Source organism: Anolis sagrei, chromosome 9 (assembly GCF_037176765.1).
Source record: "Anolis sagrei isolate rAnoSag1 chromosome 9, rAnoSag1.mat, whole genome shotgun sequence".
In the NCBI taxonomy this organism is placed as follows: domain Eukaryota; kingdom Metazoa; phylum Chordata; class Lepidosauria; order Squamata; family Dactyloidae; genus Anolis; species Anolis sagrei.
The window spans coordinates 11,159,863-11,181,798 of record NC_090029.1 but is presented as its reverse complement, the minus strand read 5'-3'; the positions used below and the strand labels follow the sequence as shown (position 1 = coordinate 11,181,798).

At 43.1% G+C, this 21,936-nt stretch overlaps 1 protein-coding gene across 2 annotated transcripts in view; it reads right to left on the bottom strand.

Annotated features, from left to right (window-relative positions):
• The window catches only part of SCAPER (S-phase cyclin A associated protein in the ER), a 247,483-nt gene that overhangs the window by 46,015 nt on the left and 179,532 nt on the right, over nucleotides 1-21,936 (bottom strand). For both annotated transcript variants that reach the window (XM_067471273.1, XM_067471274.1), the window contains one exon: nucleotides 13,500-13,655. In XM_067471273.1, coding sequence (XP_067327374.1) covers nucleotides 13,500-13,655 — 156 coding nt within the window. The remainder of the gene's footprint in view (nucleotides 1-13,499; nucleotides 13,656-21,936) is intronic.

Sequence of the window (21,936 nt, the reverse complement as noted above, 5' to 3'; positions counted from 1 at the left end):
GGGAGTGGCGGCATATAAGTTTGAATAATAAATAAACAAACAAACAAACAAACAAACAAACAAACAAACAAACAAACGGTATTAAGCAGAGTGTTTGGGACCAAACCTTTGTCAGAGCAACTTTTTGTTTAACCAAGAAGCTTGCATTTGCTTGTCTGGATTATCTTGAAGTCTTCGTGTTCATGGACTCAGGACTCAGTCATGCTCTCATTGGATTTTGCTTTGCTGGTGCCTTTTTGAATCATGCTTCAAAGTGTTATTTTCTATTGATCTTATGGAACATTACTTTTGCTTTTAAGAACTTTTAATCTTTTATTCTTTAATAAACTATAAAGACTTCTGGCTGTGTGCAGTTTGGTGTTTTCAGCAAGGTGAATGTACTCCGAGGTGCAACATTCAGAAAGGTTTGCTGTTGATCTCTAATGCAGCATCGGTAAAAGAGGCAAATGTGTCTCTTTGAGGACTGATCTATGCAAGGAAATGGAGGAGTATTTTGGTTCTTCCCTCCCTCCCTAATCTTTATGTTCTCCACATTTGCTGAATAGGCTGCTGTCTGTTGGCAGCTGGGAGAGGAACAATCCGTCCTCCAGCAAAGCGCTGATGTTTTATTTGCCACCCAGCAGCCAAAACAGGCATTATCTTAATTACTGCAATAAAATACAATACAAAGCAGCCTAGATCCCGTTGCATCCTTTTGACCTGACCTTTTCTTTTTTGCGCTCAGAAAAAAAAATCCTAGCATATTCCGCCGAGGGACAGCCAACAATTCAACCTCTGGGTTAATTGGCTACTGACAAGGAACCAACGCGCTGTGCCTACTGTTGAAGGATGGCAGAATAATAGAGGGAGATGCACTATGTTCACTGTCTTGTCGGAGGCTTTCAGAGCCAGAATCATTGCGTTGCTGTGAGTTTTCTGGGCTGTCTGACCATGTTCCAGAAGCATTCTCCCCTGACGTTTCACCAACATCTATGGCAGGCATCCTCAGAGGTTGTGACGTCTGTTGGAAACTAGGCAAGTGAGGTTTATATATCTGTGGAATAATGTCCAGGGTGGGAGAAAGAACTCTTGTCTGTTTGAGGCCATTGGCCATTATGATTAGCATTTAATGGCCATGTAGCTTCAAAGCCTGGCTGATTGCTGCCTGAGGGAGCCTTTGTTGGGAGGTGTTTGATTGATTCCAGACAAGAATCAATCAGGGCCAGCTAACACCTGAAATATCATTGGAGGGTGGGCTTTTGGTGGCTCCTTAGATGTATAGGTGTTGACCTATAAAGCCCTAAACGACTCCAGCCCTGTTTACCTCTCCGAACGTATTCTCCCCTACGAACCATCAAGATTACTAAGATCATCTGGAGAGGCCCTGCTCTCGGTCCCACTGGCCTCGCAAGCGCGGCTGGCGGGGACGAGGGACAGGGCCTTCTCGGTGGTGGCCCCGCGACTCTGGAACTCTCTCCCTCTGGAGACCAGAACCGCCCCATCCATCCTACCATTTAGGAAACGGGTGAAGACGTGGCTGTGGAGTCAGGCCTTCGAGGAATGAGAGAACACCATAGGACCCTGGATGGAAGTTGATGTAGATCCATCTTAATAGGACGACTGACCACAGTAGTTTTAGACATAGTGTTATTTTAAAGTTTTTGTAATTGTGATATATGATATTTCAATGAATGTATATGTTTTTATGGCTGTAAACCGGGCTGAGTCCCTCAAGGAGGTTGAGAAGCTCGGTATACAAAACTGTGAAATAAATGTTTGTGGAAGTAGGAGCCTGTCTGTTGAAGTGGGGTTCCTAGCCACATACACACATACATATTTTCACTTTTATTAGGTACAGCTAGAAGATATAGATAGATATATAGAATATAGATAATAATAAAAACAATAATTATAATAATAATAATAATTGTAGATTCTGCAAGGAAGCAGATGAAACAATAGATCATATCCTCAGTGGCTGCAACAAGATCATGCAGACGGACTTCAAGCAGAGGTACAACATCGTAGCTCGGATGATTAATTGGAACCCGTGCTACAAATACCATCCGCATGAGATACTGTAAAATGTGCATTACCACTTGGCCATTGATCTCCATAAGGTTTGTCAAGTGCTGGTTCAACATGCCTCTACATATAGTACAACCCCCTGTTAGAGTGCGAGGAATGAGGAAATAGTAATAATAATAATAATAATAATAATAATAATAATGGAACTTTGAAAAAGGAGACAAAGGAGGGCCTGATTCTGGCAGTCCAAGAACAAGCCATTCGAACCAATGCCATCAAAGCCAGAATTGAGAAGTCAAGGACGGATCCCCAATGTAGACTCTGCAAAGAAACAGATGAAACCATAGATCCTCAGCTGCTGAAAGAAGATCACGCAGACAGACTACAACCAGAGGCACAACACCATTGCTCAGAGGATTCATTGGAACTTGTGCCACAAACACCATCTGCCCACGACAAAGAATTGGTGGGATGACAAGCCGGAAAAAGTTACAGAGAATGAACACATCAAACTCCTGAATTCGGGACTTCCGAATTCAGACAGAGTTCTGGAGCACAACACTCCTGACCTCACAATCGTGTTAAAAAACAATGTTGCAATCCCAGGTTGCAGAGAAACAACTGGAAAGCTGACACGACACGAGGATTTAAAGATCGAACTGCAAAGATTCTGGTAGAAGCCAGTAAAGGTGGTCCCAGTGGTGATCGGCACACTGGGTGCAGTGCCTCAAGACCTTGGCCTGCACTTAAACACAATCGGTGCTGGCAAAATGACCATCTGCCAGCTCTAAAAGGTCACCTTACTGGGATCTGTATGCATTATTTGCCGATACATCACACAGTCCTAGACACTTGGGAAGTGTCTGACATGTGATCCGATACAACAGCCATCATAGTGGTCTTGTTTGCTGTGGACTCATCTTGTTGTGTTTCAAATAATAATAATAATAATAATAATAATAATAATAATAATAATATCTCATTTGCTGTGACATACTGTGTTTTTGTATCAGTAAAATAATAATAATAATAATAATAATAATATGTTTCAAAGAATGTGTTTCAAATAATAATAATAATAATAACAACAATAATAATATAATATCTCATTTGCTGTGACATATTGTGTTTTTGTATCAGTAAATAATAATAATAATAATAATAATAATATGTTTCAAAGAATGTGTTTCTAATACTAATACTAATATTAATACTACTACAACTAATAATAATAATAATCTTGGCACATAGAACTCCCATGACCAACTGAAAATGCTGGAAGGGTTTGGTGGGCATTGACCTTAAGTTTTGGAGTTGTAGCTCACCTACATCCAAACAGCAAATAATGATAGAGCTGAACCATTTGCGGACTAATCTTGTTGTGTATATAATAATAATAATAATAATTTAAAACGCAAAATGGCACAACCTAAAAGAATCCCACACCTTATGTGACTGTGGAGCAGAACAGACAACTCCGCATCTGTATGCTTGTCCACGATGCCCTTCCTCATGTATAGAGGAAGAATTGTTGGAGGCTACAAACAATGCCGTTACTGTTGCCCGTTTTTGGTCAAAAGATATCTGACCACCTGTGCTCCTTCTATTTTTATTGGTTTTATACTAATTCATGCCATGCCTTTGATAAGAAATAATAATAATAATAATAATAATAATAATAATAATAATAATAACTCTACTCCACAGCATGTGTTTCTGTTAGTCTCTTTTACAGTCAGCAGTGCAATTATTTTCCAAGACATGATGCAAAGCTTTCTAACGCTTTTGGAACTCTTCCCGGCAGCTCCAGCAGATTTCTGAACTGGCTCCAAGAAGGGCTACGCCTTCTCCTGCTTGTGTCTGTTATTTTACTTAACATCTCCATCCGTACCAAACCGCTATCTTTTTGACTTTACAGGTTCTCCCAGCTTTGAAAAACAAGTCCTGCTTCTCAAGTGCCGCCTGTCAAGATGTTCCTCTGGCTGAAAATACTGCGGGCGGAAGCCACTGGCAAATCACACCGGGAAAGATTAATGGCTCTCTCTCTCTTCCCTTGCACAAAGCACAAGGCGGAGGCCCACTTTTTAGTCCCGCAAAGGCTGTAAGAGGTACATATTGGAAAACTACAAGTGCTCAGGAATACTTGGTTAAGAGGGCTGTTTCTGAGATTCCAAGCGGGGAGAGGAGAGCAGGTGTGCACGGCACATGGCAGCGTGATGTGCATCTGTGAGTGAGGGCGAGGGTGTGAGGCTGGAGGGAGGTTCATGGCAGCGAGTCCCTTCATGGCAAGGGGGTTCTATGTGGGAAGTTTGGCCCAATTCTATTGTTGGTGAGGTTCAGAATGCTCTTTTATTGTAGGTAAACTATACATCCCGGCAACTACAACTCCCAAATGTGAACGTTTATTTTCCCCAAACTCCACCAGTGTTCATATTTGGGCATATTGAGTATTCATGCCGTTTGGTCCAGATCCATCATTGTTTGAGTCCATAGTGCTCTCTAGATGTAGGTGAACTACAACTCCAAAACCCAAGGTCTATACCCACCAAACCCTTCCAGTATTTTCTGTTGGTCATGTGTTCTGTGTGACAAGTTTGGTTCAATTCCATCGTTGGTGGAGTTCAGAATGATCTTTGATTGAATGTGAACTATAAATCCCAGTAACAACTCTCAAATGTCAAGCTCTATTTTCCCCAAACTCCACCAGTGTTCACATTTGGACGTATTGAGTACTTGTGCCATTTGGTCCAGATCCATCATTGTTTGTGTCCACACTGGTCTCTGGATGTAGCTGAACTACGACTCCAAAACCCAAGGTCTATACCCACCAAACCCTTCCAGTATTTTCTGTTGGTTATGAGAGTTCTGTATGACAAGTTTGGTGCAATTCCATCGTTGGTGGAGTTCAGTATGATCTTTGATTGTAGGTGAACTTTAAATCCCAGCAATTACAACCCCCAAATGTCAAGGTGTATTTTCCCCAAACTCCACCAGTGTTCACATTTGAGCATATTGAATATTCGTGCCAAGTTTGGTCCAGATCCATCATTGTTTGAGTCCACAGTGGTCTCTGAATGTTGATGAACTACAATTCCCAGCAACTACAACTCCAAAAGTGACAAAATCAATCCTCCCCCAACTTCACCAGTATTCAAATTAGAGTGTATCATGTATTTGTGCCAAATTTGGTCTGGTGAATGAAAATACATTGTGCATATCAGATACTTACATTACGATTCGTAACAGGAGCAAAATTGCAAATCATAGAATCGTAGAATCAAAGAGTTGGAAGAGACCTCATGGGCCATCCAGTCCAACCCCCTGCCAAGAAGCAGGAATATTGCATTCAAATCATCCCTGACAGATGGCCATCCAGCCTCTGTTTAAAAGCTTCCAAAGAAGGAGCCTCCACCACACTCTGGGGCAGAGAGTTCCACTGCTGAACGGCTCTCACAGAACCCTCATGACCAACAGAAAATACTTAAGGCCATTCAGTCCAACTCTCTCCACCAGGGCAAGAAAATCTAATCAAAGCCCTCCTGACAAAGAGCTATAGATAGATAGATATGATTCACAGATACACACAGATATAGTCTCATAGATTTGAAAGATCTTGGAGTCCTCGTGGACAACAAGTTAAACATGAGCCAACAATGTGATGTGGCGGCAAAAAAGGCCAATGGGATTTTGGCCTGCATCAATAGGAGCATAGTGTCTAGATCTAGGGAAGTCATGCTACCCCTCTATTCTGCTTTGGTTAGACCACATCTGGAATACTGTGTCCAATTCTGGGCACCACAATTCAAGAGAGATATTGACAAGCTGGAATGTGTCCAGAGGAGGGCAACTAAAATGATCAAGGGTCTGGAGAACAAGCCCTATGAGGAGTGGCTTAGGGAACTGGGCATGTTTAGCCTGAAGAAGAGAAGGCTGAGAGGAGATATGATAGCCATGTATAAATATGTGAGAGGAAGCCACAGGGAGGAGGGAGCAAGCTTGTTTTCTGCTTCCTTGGAGACTAGGACGCGGAACAATGGCTTCAAACTACAAGAGAGGAGATTCCATCTGAACATTAGGAAGAACTTCCTGACTGTGAGAGCCGTTCAGTAGTGGAACTCTCTGCCCCGGAGTGTGGTGGAGGCTCCTTCTTTGGAAACTTTTAAGCAGAGGCTGGATGGCCACTTGTCAGGGGTGATTTGAATGCAATATTCCTGCTTCTTGGCAGGGGGTTGGACTGGATGGCCCATGAGGTCTCTTCCAACTCTCTGATTCTATGATTCTATGAAAGGGACCCCGAAGAAGGACAATACGTTGCAAGTCCCAGAGTAGGCAAACCAGACAATCTCCACATCAACACTGAGAAAGAAACAGCAAGAAATACTGTTTACCCACAAGCAGAAAGTAATTACATATATTAGAAACCATTACTTTATTTTCCAGATCACCAGACTGGGCCACAGCAACGTGTGGCAGGGGATGGCTCGTATATATATATTGAATATATCCACCTGCTTTGAGAGTTCCCCCTAAAAATCCAGATACAACAATACCACCTCCAAAAATGTCAGAAATCTGCACTTTTCCCTTTAAGATGCAGCACAGGGCTTTAATTGTCTTTGCAATAATACCCTTCCTACACTATTTCATCATATACTTATTATTGTCTTTCAAAAGTACACCTTGAAGAGACAAGATCAACTGCAGAGCTTAAATCACTTTTAAGACCACGCCAATAAAATATGAAAGAGGTCGTATTTCATTATAAACACACATGGATCATCTGGTTATGGGTTTCCTTCATTTTAAAACAGCACAAATTCTTTTATGGGACTAAAAGAGCCTCAGAATTGATGTGGATGTCCTGTCGCTGCTACCATCTCATGACTATTGTGTGAGTAAAATCCACACACTTTTCCCTGAACACCTTAAATGTAAATATGTGAAAGGAAGCCATAGGGAGGAGGGAGCAAGCTTGTTTTCTGCTTCCCTGGAGACTAGGATGCGGAACAATGGCTTCAAACTACCAGAGAGGAGATTCAATCTGAACATGAGGAAGAACTTCCTGACTGTGAGAGCCGTTCAGCAGTGGAACTCTCTGCCCCGGAGTGTAGAGGAGGCTCCTTCTTTGGAAGCTTTTAAACAGAGGCTGGATGGCCATCTGTCAGGGGTGATTTGAATGCAATATTCCTGCTTCTTGGCAGGGGGTTGGACTGGATGGCCCATGAGGTCTCTTCCAACTCTTTGATTCTATGATTCTATGAAATATGTGTTGTCGAAGGCTTTCATGGCCGGAATCACTGGGTTGCTGTGAGTTTTTTGGGCTGCCATTCATCGCTGAGCTTGGCGGTGACCGGGAAAACATTTGCACAATTAAAACTTGTGCGCCAGCTGCACCCGTACCTTGGGAAGTCTGACTTGGCCACGGCAGTCCACGCTCTGGTTACATCCCGTATAGCTAGAACCCTTTTATTTCAGCATCCCTTGTTTGTTGTTGTTTACTCATTCAGTCGCTTCCGACTCTTGGTGACCTCCTGGACCATCCCACGTCAGAACTCCCTGTCGGCCGTCACCACCCTCAGCTCCTTCAAAGTCAAGCCAGTCCCTTCAAGGATACCATCCACCCACTTTGCCCTTGGTTGGCCCCTCTTCCTTCTTCCTCCCATATTTTCCCCAGCATCATTGTCTTCTCTAAGCTTTCTTGTCTTCTCGCGGCGTGGCCAAAGAACTTCATCTTTGCCTTTAATATCTTATTTATTTACTAGCTGTCTCCTGCCACGCGTTGCTGTGGCCCACACAGGGGTTCTGTGTGGAAGGTTTGGCCCAATTTTATCATTGGTGGGATTCAGAATGCTCTGTGATTGAAGGTGAACTATAAATTCCAGCAACTACAACTCCCAAATGTCAATGTCTATCTTCCCCAAACTCCACCAGTAATCACATTTGGGCATATTGAGTATTAGTGTAGAGTTTGGTCCAGATCCATCATTGTTTGAGTCCACAGTGCTCTCTGAATGTAGGTGAACTACAACTCCAAAAACCAAAGGACACTGCCCACCAGTTGATCATGGGAGAACTGTGTGCCAAGTTTGGTTCAATTCCATCGTTGGTGGGGCTCAGAATGTTCTTTGATTGTAGGTGGACTATAAATCCCAGCAACTACAACTCCCAAATGACAAAATCAATTTTTTTGAGTGAAGGACGTACATTGGGTTGTTAGGTATCTTGTGTCCAAATTTGATGTCAATTTCTCCAGTGGTTTTTGAGTTCTGTTAATCCCACAAACGAACATTACATTCTCAACCCCAAGGGGGGACTCAGAGTGGTTTACACTGGCAACAATTCAATGCCACAAAGTACAAAACAATTATAACAGATATAACAACAATTTAAAACAGTAAATAAAACAGTAAGTTACAAACAATTTAAAACATTATTATCAGCCATATAACCATTTCCAGTCCAGTTCAACCTCCAAAGTGCTATCCTGCCTGCTGTCCAAAGGCCTGGTCCTAGAACCATGATTTCAGTTTTTTCTTAAAAGAAAGGAGGGATGAAGCCAATCTAATCTCGCTGGTGAGCGAGTTCCACAGACGGGGGTCACGACCGAGAAGGCCCTGTCCCTCGTCCCTGCCAAACGCGTTTGCACAGCTGGCGGGACCGAAAACAGGGCCTCCCTGAATGATCTTAGGCTACGAGGTGGAACGCAGAGGGAGATATGTTCGGACAAGTAATATCCTTCCCTCCAATGAGCAGTTGGGCTTTCTTTCCTGGAGGATGGACTGGTTGGATCTTCTCGCTGTCCAAGGCACTCTCAGAACTTTCCTCCAACACCACAATTCAAAAGTATCTTTCTTCTTTCACTCAGCCTTGCTTATGGTCCAGTTCTCACATCCGTAGGTGACTATGGGGAATACCATTGCTTTAACTATGCGGATCTTAGTTGCCAGTGTGATGTCTCTACTCTTCACTCTTTTATCGAGATTGGACATTGCTCTCCTCCCAAGAAGCAAATGTCTTCTGATTTCCTGGTCTCAGCCTATCTTTGCACCTAGAAATACAAACCCTGTCTCGGCCTCCACGTTTTCTCCCTCTATTTGCCAGTTCTCAATCAGTCTGGTTGCCACCATCTTGGTTTTTTGATGTTTGTTCTGGAACAGCTGTTCCAGGACCTCCAGATTTATTTGCTGTGTTTAAATGTTTGTGTGCAATCCCATGCTTGGGATTTTGCAGAAGGGTTTCCTGTTATAATTTGCATTTATAGGGTAAGCCACCTGCCAATTATAGTTAGGATTCCTGGTCCCGCTCCTTTTTTGCTTTTTGGAGGGAAGGGAGCCTTTTCCAGTCAGTCACAGCAAGGTAGCCAGTGTATAGGATGTGTTTACTTCCCCTGTACAAAGGCTTCAACTTTTAAGAGCTCCAGGGAAAGAACGCCAGGGAAGCATTCCCACAGCTTTAAGGGTCTCCTAAGAACTCCAGGGATTCCTTCCTTCAGCCTTGGGAGTTTCCAGGAAGACAGCCAACTCTACAGAACATCCATCGCCTGTCTGGTAGGTCCTCTCAGTGTTTCGAGAAGCAGTTCGGCCTGGCAGAGGAGTCCACACCAGTGAGGGTTGGATTTTTGTTAGCCTTGGGAAAAGTTAAAAGGGGGAATTTTCCTTTGAAGAAAGTTATTGAAGATAGTGCCTGTTCCCTGTGGACAAGTTTGAGAGAACTGATACTTTAAAGCTTTACAATTCCTGTTTGATTCATTAATAAAAGACTTTGTTGTACCTTTTAAGCCATTTGAAGATTTCTTTTGTAAAGGAAGCCTCTGAGAACTTTTCCTAGGGCCCCTGGCTTCCCGCTGGGTAAAGGTTACACATCCTATATCTAAAGTCAACTAACTATAGGCCCAGCAGCGACAGAACAATGTTTAATTGCAACCCAGCTTTTTCACGTTCTTCTTTCACCTTGGTTAGAAGGCTTCTCTGCTCCTCCTTGATTGTTCAATCATACTTTATATATTTTGCATGCCTGCGCGGGAAAATGGAAGTAGTCAGGAACAACTACCAAATTATTCTCAATATATCCATGTGTCGCATCAAAATCCATAATTTTGGTCCCCAATCCTGCCTTTATTCATGAGTATATACGGTAGCTCCACCAAAGTCAAAATAATCCATCAAAGTATTTATTATGAGCAATGGTCCTTGGAACAGCGAGGACAGTACTTTGGCAGAAACGAGGGAAACATATTCTGTTTTTACTCAGAAGATGGAAATATTCTCTCTATGGATAAAGTTTTGTCCAAGTTCTTTTTCACTTGGTCCTTTCCCTGGAAAGTCACCAGAAGACAACCATTTATGGCTCGGGGATGGGCCATCCCTTTGTGGTAGACAATGGACCTGATCATTCTTAGAGAATTTTGTTTTTCTATGATTTTGCAGATTGTATTTATATACGAAACACTTGGTTTATTTATTTGTTGTGTCAGGGCAGCCAGTCAATTATATTACATTTCTAACAGAACAAAGCAAACAAACAGACAAAATACAAGATTTGTGAGTTTGGTAGTTGATTAAATGTCCTTTGACCAGTATCTGGTCACTTGGAGTGCCTCTGGTGTAGCCGCAAGGAAGTCCTCCATTGTGCATGTGGCAGGGCTCTGGTTGCATTGCAGCAGGTGGTTAGTGGTTTGCTCTTCTCCACACTTGCATGTCGAGGATTCCACTTTGTGGCCCCATTTCTGAAGGTTGGCTCTGCATCTCGTGGTGCCAGAGCGCAGTCTGTTCAGCGCCTTCCAAGTCACCTAGTTTTCTGTGTGCCCAGGGGGGAGTCTCTCATTTGGTATCAGCCATTGGTTGAGGTTCTGGGTTTGAGCTTGCCACTTTTGGACTCTTGCTTGCTGGGGTGTTCCAGCAAGTGTCTCTGTAGATCTTAGAAAACTATTTCTTGATTTAAGTCATTGACGTGCTGGCTGATACCCAAACAAGGGATGAGCTGGAGATGTCTCTGCCTTGGTCCTTTCACTATTGGCTGCTACTTCCCGGCGGATGTCAGATGGTGCAATACCGGCTAAGCAGTGTAATTTCTCCAGTGGTATAGGGCACAGACACCCCGTGATAATGCGGCATGTCTCATTCAGAGCCACATCCACTGTTTTAGTGTGGTGATATGTGTTCCACACTGGGCATGCATACTCCGCAGCAGAGTAGCACAGCGCAAGGGCAGATGTCTTCACTGTATCTGGTTGTGATCCCCAGGTTGTGCCAGTCAGCTTTCGTAAGATATTGTTTCTAGCACTCACTTTTTGCTTGATGTTCAGGCAGTGCTTCTTGTAGGTCAGAGCACGGTCCAAAGTGACTCCCAGGTACTTGAGTGCGCTGCAATGCTCCAACGGAATTCCTTCCCAGGTGATCTTCAGAGCTCGGGATGCTTCTCTGTTCTTGAGATGAAAGGCACATGTCTGTGTTTTAAATGGGTTGGGCATCTACTGGTTTTCCCTGTAATAGGCAGTAAGAGCACCTAGAGCTTCGGAGAGCTTCTGTTCTACCATCTCAAAGCTCCCTGCTTGAGCAGTGAAACACTTTGTGATATGACACCTGCAACCAGGGTTCGAACCTCTGCTCAGCCATGGAAACCCATTGGTTGAACCTGGGCAAGTCATACTTTCTCAGCTTCAGAGAAACCACAACTCATCTGAATGAATCTTAGAATCATTGGCTTGAAGGCACACAACAACAGCAATTTAGCTATGGCTTTTGATCTAGCTCTTCATAGTTAGTATGGTATTCTTCTTCACAGTCTGGGGCATGGAAGTGAAACAGCCTTGGTTGACTTAGTAGATGATCTACACTGGGAACTGGACAGGGGGAGCGTGTCCCTGTTGGTTCCGCTGGACTTCTCAGCAGCCTTCGATACCATAGACCAGTGTTTCTCAACCTGGGGGTCGGGATCCCCGGAGGGGTTGTGAGGGGGTGTCAGAGGGGTCGCCAAAGACCACCAGTATTTTCTGTTGCTCATGGGGGTTCTGTGTGGGAAGTTTGAGCCAATTCTATCGTTGGTGGCGTTCAGAATGTTCTTTGATTGTAATGAACTATAAATCCCAGCAACTACAACTCCCAAATGTCAAGGTCTATTTTCCCCAGGCTCCACCAGTGTTCACATTTGCGCATATTGAGTATTTGTGCCAAGTTTGGTCCAGATCCACCATTACGTGAGTCCACAGTGCTCTCTGGATATAGGTGAACTACAACTCCCAAAATCAAGGTCAATACCCACCAAACCCTTCCAGTGTTTTCCGTTGGTCATGGGAGTTCTGTGTGGCAAATTAGGTTCAAATCCATTGCTGGTGGAGTTCAGAATGCTCTTTGATTATAGGTGAACTATAAATCCCAGCAACTACAACTCCCAAATTACAAAATCAATCCTCCCCCAACCCCACTAGCATTTACATGTGGGTGCATTGGGTATTTGTGCCCAGTTTGGTCCAGTGAATGAAAATACATATTGCATATCTGATATTTACATTATGATTTATAACAGTAGTAAAATGACTGTTATGAAGTAGCAACAAAAACAATGTTATGATTGGGGGTCACCATAACATGAGGGACTGTATTAAGGGGTCACGGCATTAGGAAGGTTGAGAAGCACTGCCCTAAATGGTTTCGATTCAGCTTACATGTTCAAACAGATCTCATTTAATGAACCAGTTAGAGCGTTAAGATGGCTGGGGAGGTCCTGCCCTTGGTCCTGTCACCTTTGTAGGTGCGATTGGTGGAGACGAGACACAGAGCCTTCTCAGTGGTGGTCCTCGGCTGCAGAACTCCCTCCCCAGCAAAATTAAATCAGCCCCCTCCCTCCTGGCTTTCAGGAAACAGCTCAAAACTTGGTTGTGTAAGCAGGCATTCAATGAATGACACCAATGAGCAAGCAGCTAAAGGAAACCAAGAGATCGATGCAATGTTTAGATGTTTTAATGCTTAATGTTTTATGGTTATGCTGATGCTTTGTATAGTTTTTAATGATTTAATTTAAGGATATATGTGATTGCTTTTAGACTTGTAATGTTTCTATATAGATACTGTCCCCTGCCACTTGTTGCTATGGTCCAGTCTGTGTACATGTGTTTTGTGCATGTGTGTATGTGTATAAATGTGGTTTTGCACATGCGTTGTAATGTATTTTTTATTTTTTGGGTTTTAAAGTCTCTTCTGCTGCATTTTCAGTGTTTTTTACGAGTGATGGTCATTCATTAGCCTGATAGGTATATTGTATCCAAATTTGGTGTGAATTTGTCCAGTGGTTTCTGAGTTATGTTAATCCCACAAATGAACATTACATTTTTATTTATATAGATGAGGTATTAAATCTTTGCCATTTACTATGTTGTGAACCACTTTGAGTCTTTCTAGGGGGTGAAAAAATATAAATAAAATAAATAATAGTAATAATAATAGTAATAATAATAATAATAATAATAATATTCACCATCACAAAGACATGCTTACCTGCCATTAACAGCAAAACAAAGCTCGCACATCCCATGCAATGCCATTGTGGCGTTTTGTAAGAAAGCGGCAACTTTGGGGTTTTCATCAACCGGGCCTTGGACGGAGAGGAAGCAGCAACACAGCTTTTCAACCAATCCTATATTTACCATGTAGCTAGCAAAGAAATAGGGAGAGAAGAAAATAACATCAGTATCACTGACAATTTCTATGACAGGTTCTGTGTTGTTCAATCACATCATCATCAAATAATAATCGTTAGGAAAATTACATCCAGACTTTACAAATGGCCAAGCACTAGTCTTGTTTCCAAGGTAGAGAACTCAACACAAATGTCTTTGGTATATTTGAAGATGTGTCGTACACCAGAGTAGGAACACCTCCAACCTTAAAAACCACACCAGCTTGGTAAAACCAGCAAGCAGTTTATTGAAGAATATATGTAGGCAAGCAGTAAAAAAATAGCAAAACAGTAAAGGTCCAATATATAAAATAGTCCATCAGCTTCAAAGGAAAACAAAATCCATGAGTACATAAAAATCCACAAAACTAGACACTTGAATCCATGAAACAAGACAGCAGGAAAAAACTTGGTACATGAAACTCAGAGCACTTGAAACCAAGACCGTGATAAAATAACAGCGCTGACCCGACTGAGGCAACTTTCTCCCATGAATCATTATAAATCTTTTTCAGATCCCAAAACTGAAAGGAAAGCATTTTCTTGACCGTCCCACCAGATAAGAGTAAAGAGAGAGGGGGGCAGAAGACAGTTCTACCTTGTCTCCTGTGCTATCCTAATAATATAATGTAATAAAATATAATATATTGTATATACATATAATATTTATAATATTATAATGTAATGCAATATAATACTACTAATAATAATATGATATTATAATTATATATGTATATTACTAATAATCTATATATATAAAAATGCTCTGTGCATAATGAGTACTTTAAAAACAAAAGAACCAATGAACGAAATCACACCAAATTTGGCAACAAAATGTCTCACAACACAAGGAGTGACCATCACTCAAAAAATTATGATTTTGTCATTTGGGAGTTGTAGTTGCTGGGATTTATAGTTCACCTACAATCAAAGAGCATTCTGAACTCCATCAACGATGGAATTGAACCAAACTTGGCACACAGAACTCCCATGACCAACAAAAAATACTGGAAGGGTTTGGTGGGCATTGACTTTGAGTTTGGGAGTTGTAGTTCACCTACATTCAGAGAGCACTGTGGACTCAAACAATGATGGATCTGGACCAAACTTGGCACAAGCACTCAATACGCCCAAATATGAACACAGATGGAATTTGGGGAAAACAGACCTTGACATTTGGTAGTTGTAGTCACTGGGATTCACAGTTCACCAACAATCAAAGAGCATTCTGAACCTCACGAACGACAGAATCGGGGCAAACTTCCCACACAGAACACCGACGACCAACAGAAAATAATTAAGGCCATCCAATCCAACTCCCTTCATCAGGGCAAGAAAACGTAATCAAAGTCCTCCTGACAAAGAGTCATCCAGCCATAGATTAGATAGATAGATAGATAGACATGATTCACAAACACAGAGAGATATAGTATCATAGATTTGAAAGGGACCCTTAAAAGAGGACAATGATATCTTGCATGTTCCAGGGTGGGCAAACTCTCCACATCAACACTGACAAAGAAACAGCAAGAAATGCTGTTTACCCACAAGCATAAAGAAATTACATATATTAGAAACCAACACTTTCTCCTTACTTTATTTTCCAGATCAACAAACTTGGCCACAGCAACGCGTGGCAGGGGACAGCTAGTATTACAATATAATTGTTGTGATAGAGTCTGCTAGCAATGATAGTAATGCTGGTAGTATTAGGAGAAGCAGGAAAACTACTTGCGAGCAAGACTCTGTCGAAGAGCAACAGAGGAAAAGAATCCGGGAGATACTTAGTGAGCCAACGGATGAGGATTCTTTTGAAGGTTTTGATGTGGATGATATGCTGGATGATGGGATATCAGACTCTGGGTCTGATGGAATGAATTGGACAAGGGTCCAAGAGATTCAGGATATTTGTGCTGAACCCACAAGCAGTTGGCTTTTGAAGGTTGGAATAGTGGAGACACTGATGGGTCTTGGGGATCTTCAGGATTAGACCAGAGATGGACTAATTGGAGAAGTGGTGGAAGGGCCACAGCTGGGCATGGGTTGGGTCGGATTAGGGGCGACTCCAGTTCAGATGAGGAACTGCAACAACAAGGTGCAGATGGGGCAGGGGCGTTGGCTGAATCAAACTCTGAGGTTGAGTGTAGAAGAGGCCGCAGAAGGGGTTTGAGATAAGAAATTTAAATGTTTACTTTGTTCATACACTAAAAAATTAACACACGTTGCAATGCACTTAGTCGTATTTGCTCCTTTTTGGGGGTGAAGGTGGTCCAAAACATGCAACGTGTGCAAATTCTCCACAGCTGAGCGATTAAGAGAAGAAAGGCCACTCTTGATAATAGAAAACCACTCATTGTGGACTGCTTCTAATTGTCCCCATGCCTTCCATTCCTCTGCTTGACTCGGATTGTTCAAGGGTGGCCCCGGGCGAAAGGCCTGCTCCGATTCCTGGGCACCACCTGAGCTTCCAGGGCGGAGAGGGGCTAGCCAGTGTCAGGTGTCGCCCAGGTCAAAATACCACGAAACAGACCTCCCAATTGGAAGAGGCAGTAGCCTGACATTTCACCCTCTTTGAAAAACCTGTTTGGAAAGGGAAGGTGGGCCGGCACAGTTCCCCAAAGGTCAAGGGACTCTGAAGCAGCCCTCAGACCTCTCTCTCTCATGGAACTAGTTTTCTGTTTCAGCAGACCTCCAACATTATGCACAGGATGCAAAGACATCTTGTCCCACTCCTTTCCATGCGGACGGATACAATTAAAACAAACATGACTGTTGGGCGAGTGGGCTTATTAACAGAAGACCCTCCCCATGAATGTATAGCACAGTAACTTATTAGCAGCAACACGACCCACCACCAGAAATACAGCTTAATGGTGTAACATGAGGAAATGCTGACCATTTCCACTCCCTTGGCAGCCACCTCTCCACCAAAGTCAACATTGACACTGAAATACAACATCGCCTGAGCTCTGTGAGTGAAGCATTTTTCTGAATAAAGCAGAGTGTTTGAGGAGCGGGACATCCATAGGGAGAACAAGGGGCTTGTTTGTAAAGCTATTATCCTCCCAACTGTGCTATATGCCTGTGAGACGTGGACTAGCTACAGACGTCACATACAACTCCTAGAACCATTCCATCAGTGCTGCCTCTGGAAAATCCTGCAAATTTCTTTGGAAGACAAGCAGACAAATGTCAGCGTGCTGGAAGAAGCAAAGACCACCAGCATTGAAGCGATGGTCCTCTACCATCAATTACACTGGATTGGCCATGTTGTCCAGATGCTTGACCACTGTATCCCAAAGTAGTTGCTCTACTCCAAACTCAAGAACGGAAAACGGAATGTTGGTGGACAGGAAAAGAGATTGAAAGACGGGCTCAAAGCCAAACTTAAAAACTCTGGCATAGACACTGAGAACTGGGAAGCCCTGGCCCTTGAGCGCTCCAGCTGGAGGTCAGCTGTGACCAGCAGTGCTGCAGAATTTGAAGAGGCACGAATGGAGGGCGAAAGAGAGAAACGTGCCAAGAGGAAGGCGTGTCAAGCCAACCCCGACCAAGACCGCCTTCCACCTGGAAACCGATGCCCTCACTGTGGGAGAAGATACAGATCAAGAATAGGGCTCCACAGTCACCTACGGATCCACCCTGGAGGATTATCCTATTCGGACAATGAGGGATCGCCTAAGTAAAAGGCATAACACAGTTGCTCAGATGATTCATTGGAACTTGTGCCGCAAACATCATTTGCCTGCGACAAAGAATTGGTGGGATCACAAGCCGGAAAAAGTTACAGGGAATGAACACGTCAAGCTACTCTGGGACTTCCAGATTCAGACAGACAGAGTTTTGGAGCACAAGACTCCTGACCTCAGCATCGTGTTAAAAAACAAAGTATGGATCATCGATGTTGCAATCCCAGGTGACAGCAGGATTGCAGAGAAACAACTGGAAAAGCAGACATGATATGAGGATTTTAAGATTGAACTGCAAAGACTCTGGCACAAGCCAGACAAGGGGGTCCCAGTGGTGATTGGCACACTGGGTGCAGTGCCTCAAAACCTTAGACTGCACTTAAACACAATCGGTTCTGACCAAATTACCACCTGCCAGCTGCAAAAGGCCACCCTATTGGGATCTGCACACGTAATCCAATACAACAGCCAGCAGAGTGTCTGCTGTGGACTCATCTTGTTGTGTTTCAAATAATAATAATAATAATAATAATAATAATAATAATAAGTTTCCAAACAATGAAGATCGACAAAATCACACTCTGTCAGCTGCAAAAGGCCACCTGACTTGGATCTGCGCGCATCATTCGAAAATACATCACACAGTCCTAGATGCTTGGGAAGGGTTTGATTTGTGATTTTGTGATATGGAATCCAGTATAGAGATCTCGTTTTCTGTGACATACTGTGGTTTTGTGCCAGTAAAATACTACTACTACTACTACTACTACTACTAATAATAATAATAATAAGTGTTCTTAGTTTGTTTAGTAGGCGGGTTGAGACCCCAAGGCCTTCTTCATCACCCAAGACTTTGGAAACATTACTTTTTGAGCCATAATTCCAAGGAACTACCCCCAGCACCTGGTGGCACAGGCAGTTTGGGTTTGTGGTCCAAACAAGTAACATTTCCAAGTTCTGGTTGCCACCGAGGATAATTTGGTGGCTGCTTTGCTGAAACCTTGTTCACATCAACTTGAAAGCAATCCAGAGACGGAGGTGGGATCAACAGATATTTGGCTTCAGCTATTCTTGAATGCTTTGCATCATCAAATGCCTCATCTGTGTACATCATAGATCAAAACAGGAGCTTCTTTGTTGAGTTCCAGGGTCAGAGAAGCAGATGGTGGAAACAGAAGAACGGCCTGCCTCAGGGGAGCGTGCTTGCTACATCCATGTTCAACATCTACACAAATGACCAGCCACTGCCAGAAGGGACAGAGAGTTTCATCTATGCTGATGATCGTGCCATCACCGCTCAAGCAGAGAGCTTTGAGATGGTAGAACAGAAGCTATCTGAAGCTCTAGGTGCTCTTACTGCCTATTACAGGGAAAACCAGTTGATCCCTAATCCATCTAAAACACAGACATGTGCTTTTCACCTTAAGAACAGACAAGCATCCTGAGCTCTGAGGATCACCTGGGAAGGAATCCCACTGGAGCATTGCAGCGCACCCAAATATCTGGGAGTCACTCAGCACTGTGCTCTGACCTACAAGAAGTACTGCCTGAATATTAAGCAAAAAGTGGGTGCTAGAAGCAATATCATATGAAAGCTGACTGGCACAACCTGGGGATCACAACCAGATACAGTGAAGACATCTGCCCTTGCGCTATGCTACTCTGCTGCTGAGTATGCATGCCCAGTGTGGAACACATCTCACCACACCAAAACAGTGGATGTGGCTGTGAATGAGACATGCCGCATTATCACGGGGTGTCTGCGCTCTACACCACTGGAGAAATTACACTGCCTAGCCCAGGGGTCCTCAAACTAAGGCCCAGGGGCCGGATATGGCCCTCCAAGGTCATTTACCCGGCCCTTGCTCAGTCTGAAATGACTTGAAAACACACAACAACAACAACAACAACAACAACACTATCTCATCAGCCAAAGGCAGGCCCACACTTCCCACTGAAATACTAATAAGTTTATATTTGTTAAAACTGTTCTTCATTTTAATTATTGTATTGATTTAAAGTGTTATTGCACTACAAATAAGATAAGTGCAGTGTGCAAAGGAATTCATTCATGCTTTTTTCAAATTATAATCCGGCCCTCCAACATGTTGAAGGACTGTGACCTGGCCCTCTGTTTAAAAAGTTTGAGGACCCCTGGTCTAGCCGGTATTACACCACCTGACAGAAGTAGTAGCCAACAGCGAAAGGACCAAGGCAGTGACATCTTCAACTCATCCCTTGTTTGGGTATCAGCTAGCACGTCAACGATTTAAATCAAGAAATAGTTTTCTAAGATCTACAGAGACACACACTGGAACACCCCAGCAAGTGAAAGTCCAAAAGTGGCAGGCTCAAACCCAGAACCTCAATCAATGGCTGATATCAAATGAGAGACTCCCTCCTGGGCACACAGAAAACTGGGCAACTTGGAAGGCGCTGAACAAACTGGCACCATGAGATGCAAAGCCAACCTTCAGAAATGGGGCTACAAAGTGGAATCCATGACATGTGAGTGTGGAGAAGAGCAAACCACTGACCACCTGCTGCAATGCAACCTGAGTCCTGCCACATGCACAATGGAGGACCTCCTTGCGGCAACACCAGAGGCACTCCAAGTGGCCAGATACTGGTCAAAGGACATTTAATCAACTACCAAGCTTGCAAACTTTGTGTTTTGTTTGTTTGTTTTGTTAAAAATGTAATACAAATGTCTGGTTGCCCCTGACACGATAAATAAATAAATAAATCAAAACAAGACAGACCCTTCATTCATTTGGCTGAAATCAAGTGTTGTTTATTCCTTCCATTTTTGAAGTATTCGGGGACCATAAATTTCAAATTTCCTTCCCTGTCCTATTTGGTTATGTGTTTAATGACTAGTTGGTAGGTATTTAACTGTGAATTGCTTTGTGTACATAGCAGGATAAATATGATAATAAATAAACACGATGGTCTTTAGCATCTGGTCCAACTTGTGAAAGGCAAGAACAGTGGAGGACCAAGCTCTCAAGCTGAGATTTCCTCCAGTACTTGCATCCGATGTCTTTCGACCTAGTAATGGTCGGAGCATCATACAGAGAACATACCACCCCTCTGTTATGCCAGCTCCACTGGCTGCCGATCCAATTCCAAGCACAATGCAAAGTGCTGGTTTTGACCTACAAAACCCTATACGGTTCCGGCCTGGTGTATCTGTCCGAACGGATCTCCCTCTACGTCCCACCTTGGAGTTTAAGATCTTCTGGGGAGGCACTGCTCTCGGCCCCACCTCTATCACAAGTGAGATTGGTGGGGACGAGGAGCAGGGCCTTCTCGGTGGTGGCCCCTCCCCTGTGGAACTCACTCCCCGGGGAAATTAGGTCATCGACATCCCTCCTCTCTTTTAGAAGGAAATTAAAAACATGGATTTGGGACCAGGCCTTCGGGTAATCTGGCGGATAGACAAAGGACAAGCGACGACTAGAATTGATGGATTGCACAATGTGGAATTTTAATTTACGGACTCCGAGCTGATAAACGTTGAGCACTAGATGGTTTTAGGGATTGTGATGTATAATGGATTGTTTTAATTGTTTTAATTACTGTTTAGATGTTTTATTTTTACCTTGTTGTTGTGCCGGCATCGAATTGTGCCTTTTTGTAAGCTGCCCAGAGTCCCCCCTCGGAGGTTGAGAAGGGCGGAGTAGAAGTGCGAGAAATAATAATAATAATAATAATAATAATAATAATAATAATAATGCTAGAAACTGAATCTACCCGACAAACATGTACTCTTTTTGGTGTCGGTTACCACTGAGCATTTGCAGTTTCTTTAAAAAATATTATCCCTTAAAGCCTTAAAACAAAGATACAAGTGTGACTGGTCTTGAATTAGATTGGTTGGCGTTGCTCCCTTTGCCGTTGGAACGTAGCCAGGAATAGAATTCCTCTCCCAAATAACTCTGGGGAAAGGTTTGTTCCTTTTCTTGTGCAAACTTAGAAGCATGAGGACCTGAAACTCATGTCTGCTGGAATTAAAATCCCCCGTAACCACTCATTTGCATCCTTTTTGTCTTATGAAATTGCGCTGCTCTGAAACGCATTTTTAGTGTCATTGTACCAAGCGAATGCGATTAGTTCTCATAAAAATGCGCAGCGCACCACCAACTGTTGGTTTCCATGCTGATTTGTTGTTCTTCACGGCTCCTCACCTCTTAATATCCCGTCAATTCTTGATTTGATCAGATGGGTCACTTCTCTGTTGATCTTTCTGGCTTGAGGAGATTAGCCTCTGATATGCGGCTATGTAAAAAGCCTCCTTAATACAGCGACGACAAGCCAGTGCGCCTGCCATCGATTGCAGCAAGAGCCGAGGGCACATGATAAATAATTGGGAATTATCAGAAAACGGTTCCTGTCTGAAGCCTCTAAGAACCAGTCAGTGAAGCTAACACTGAATTCAATAAGCTAGTGTTGTGATGAAATAAAAGGCAGAAATCTATAGTTTTCAAAGGTTAGAGAGTATGAAAAATTAGGAGGTGGCATCTGGCTAGATGTTACGTTTATGACTGTAAAAATCCAGTCCATT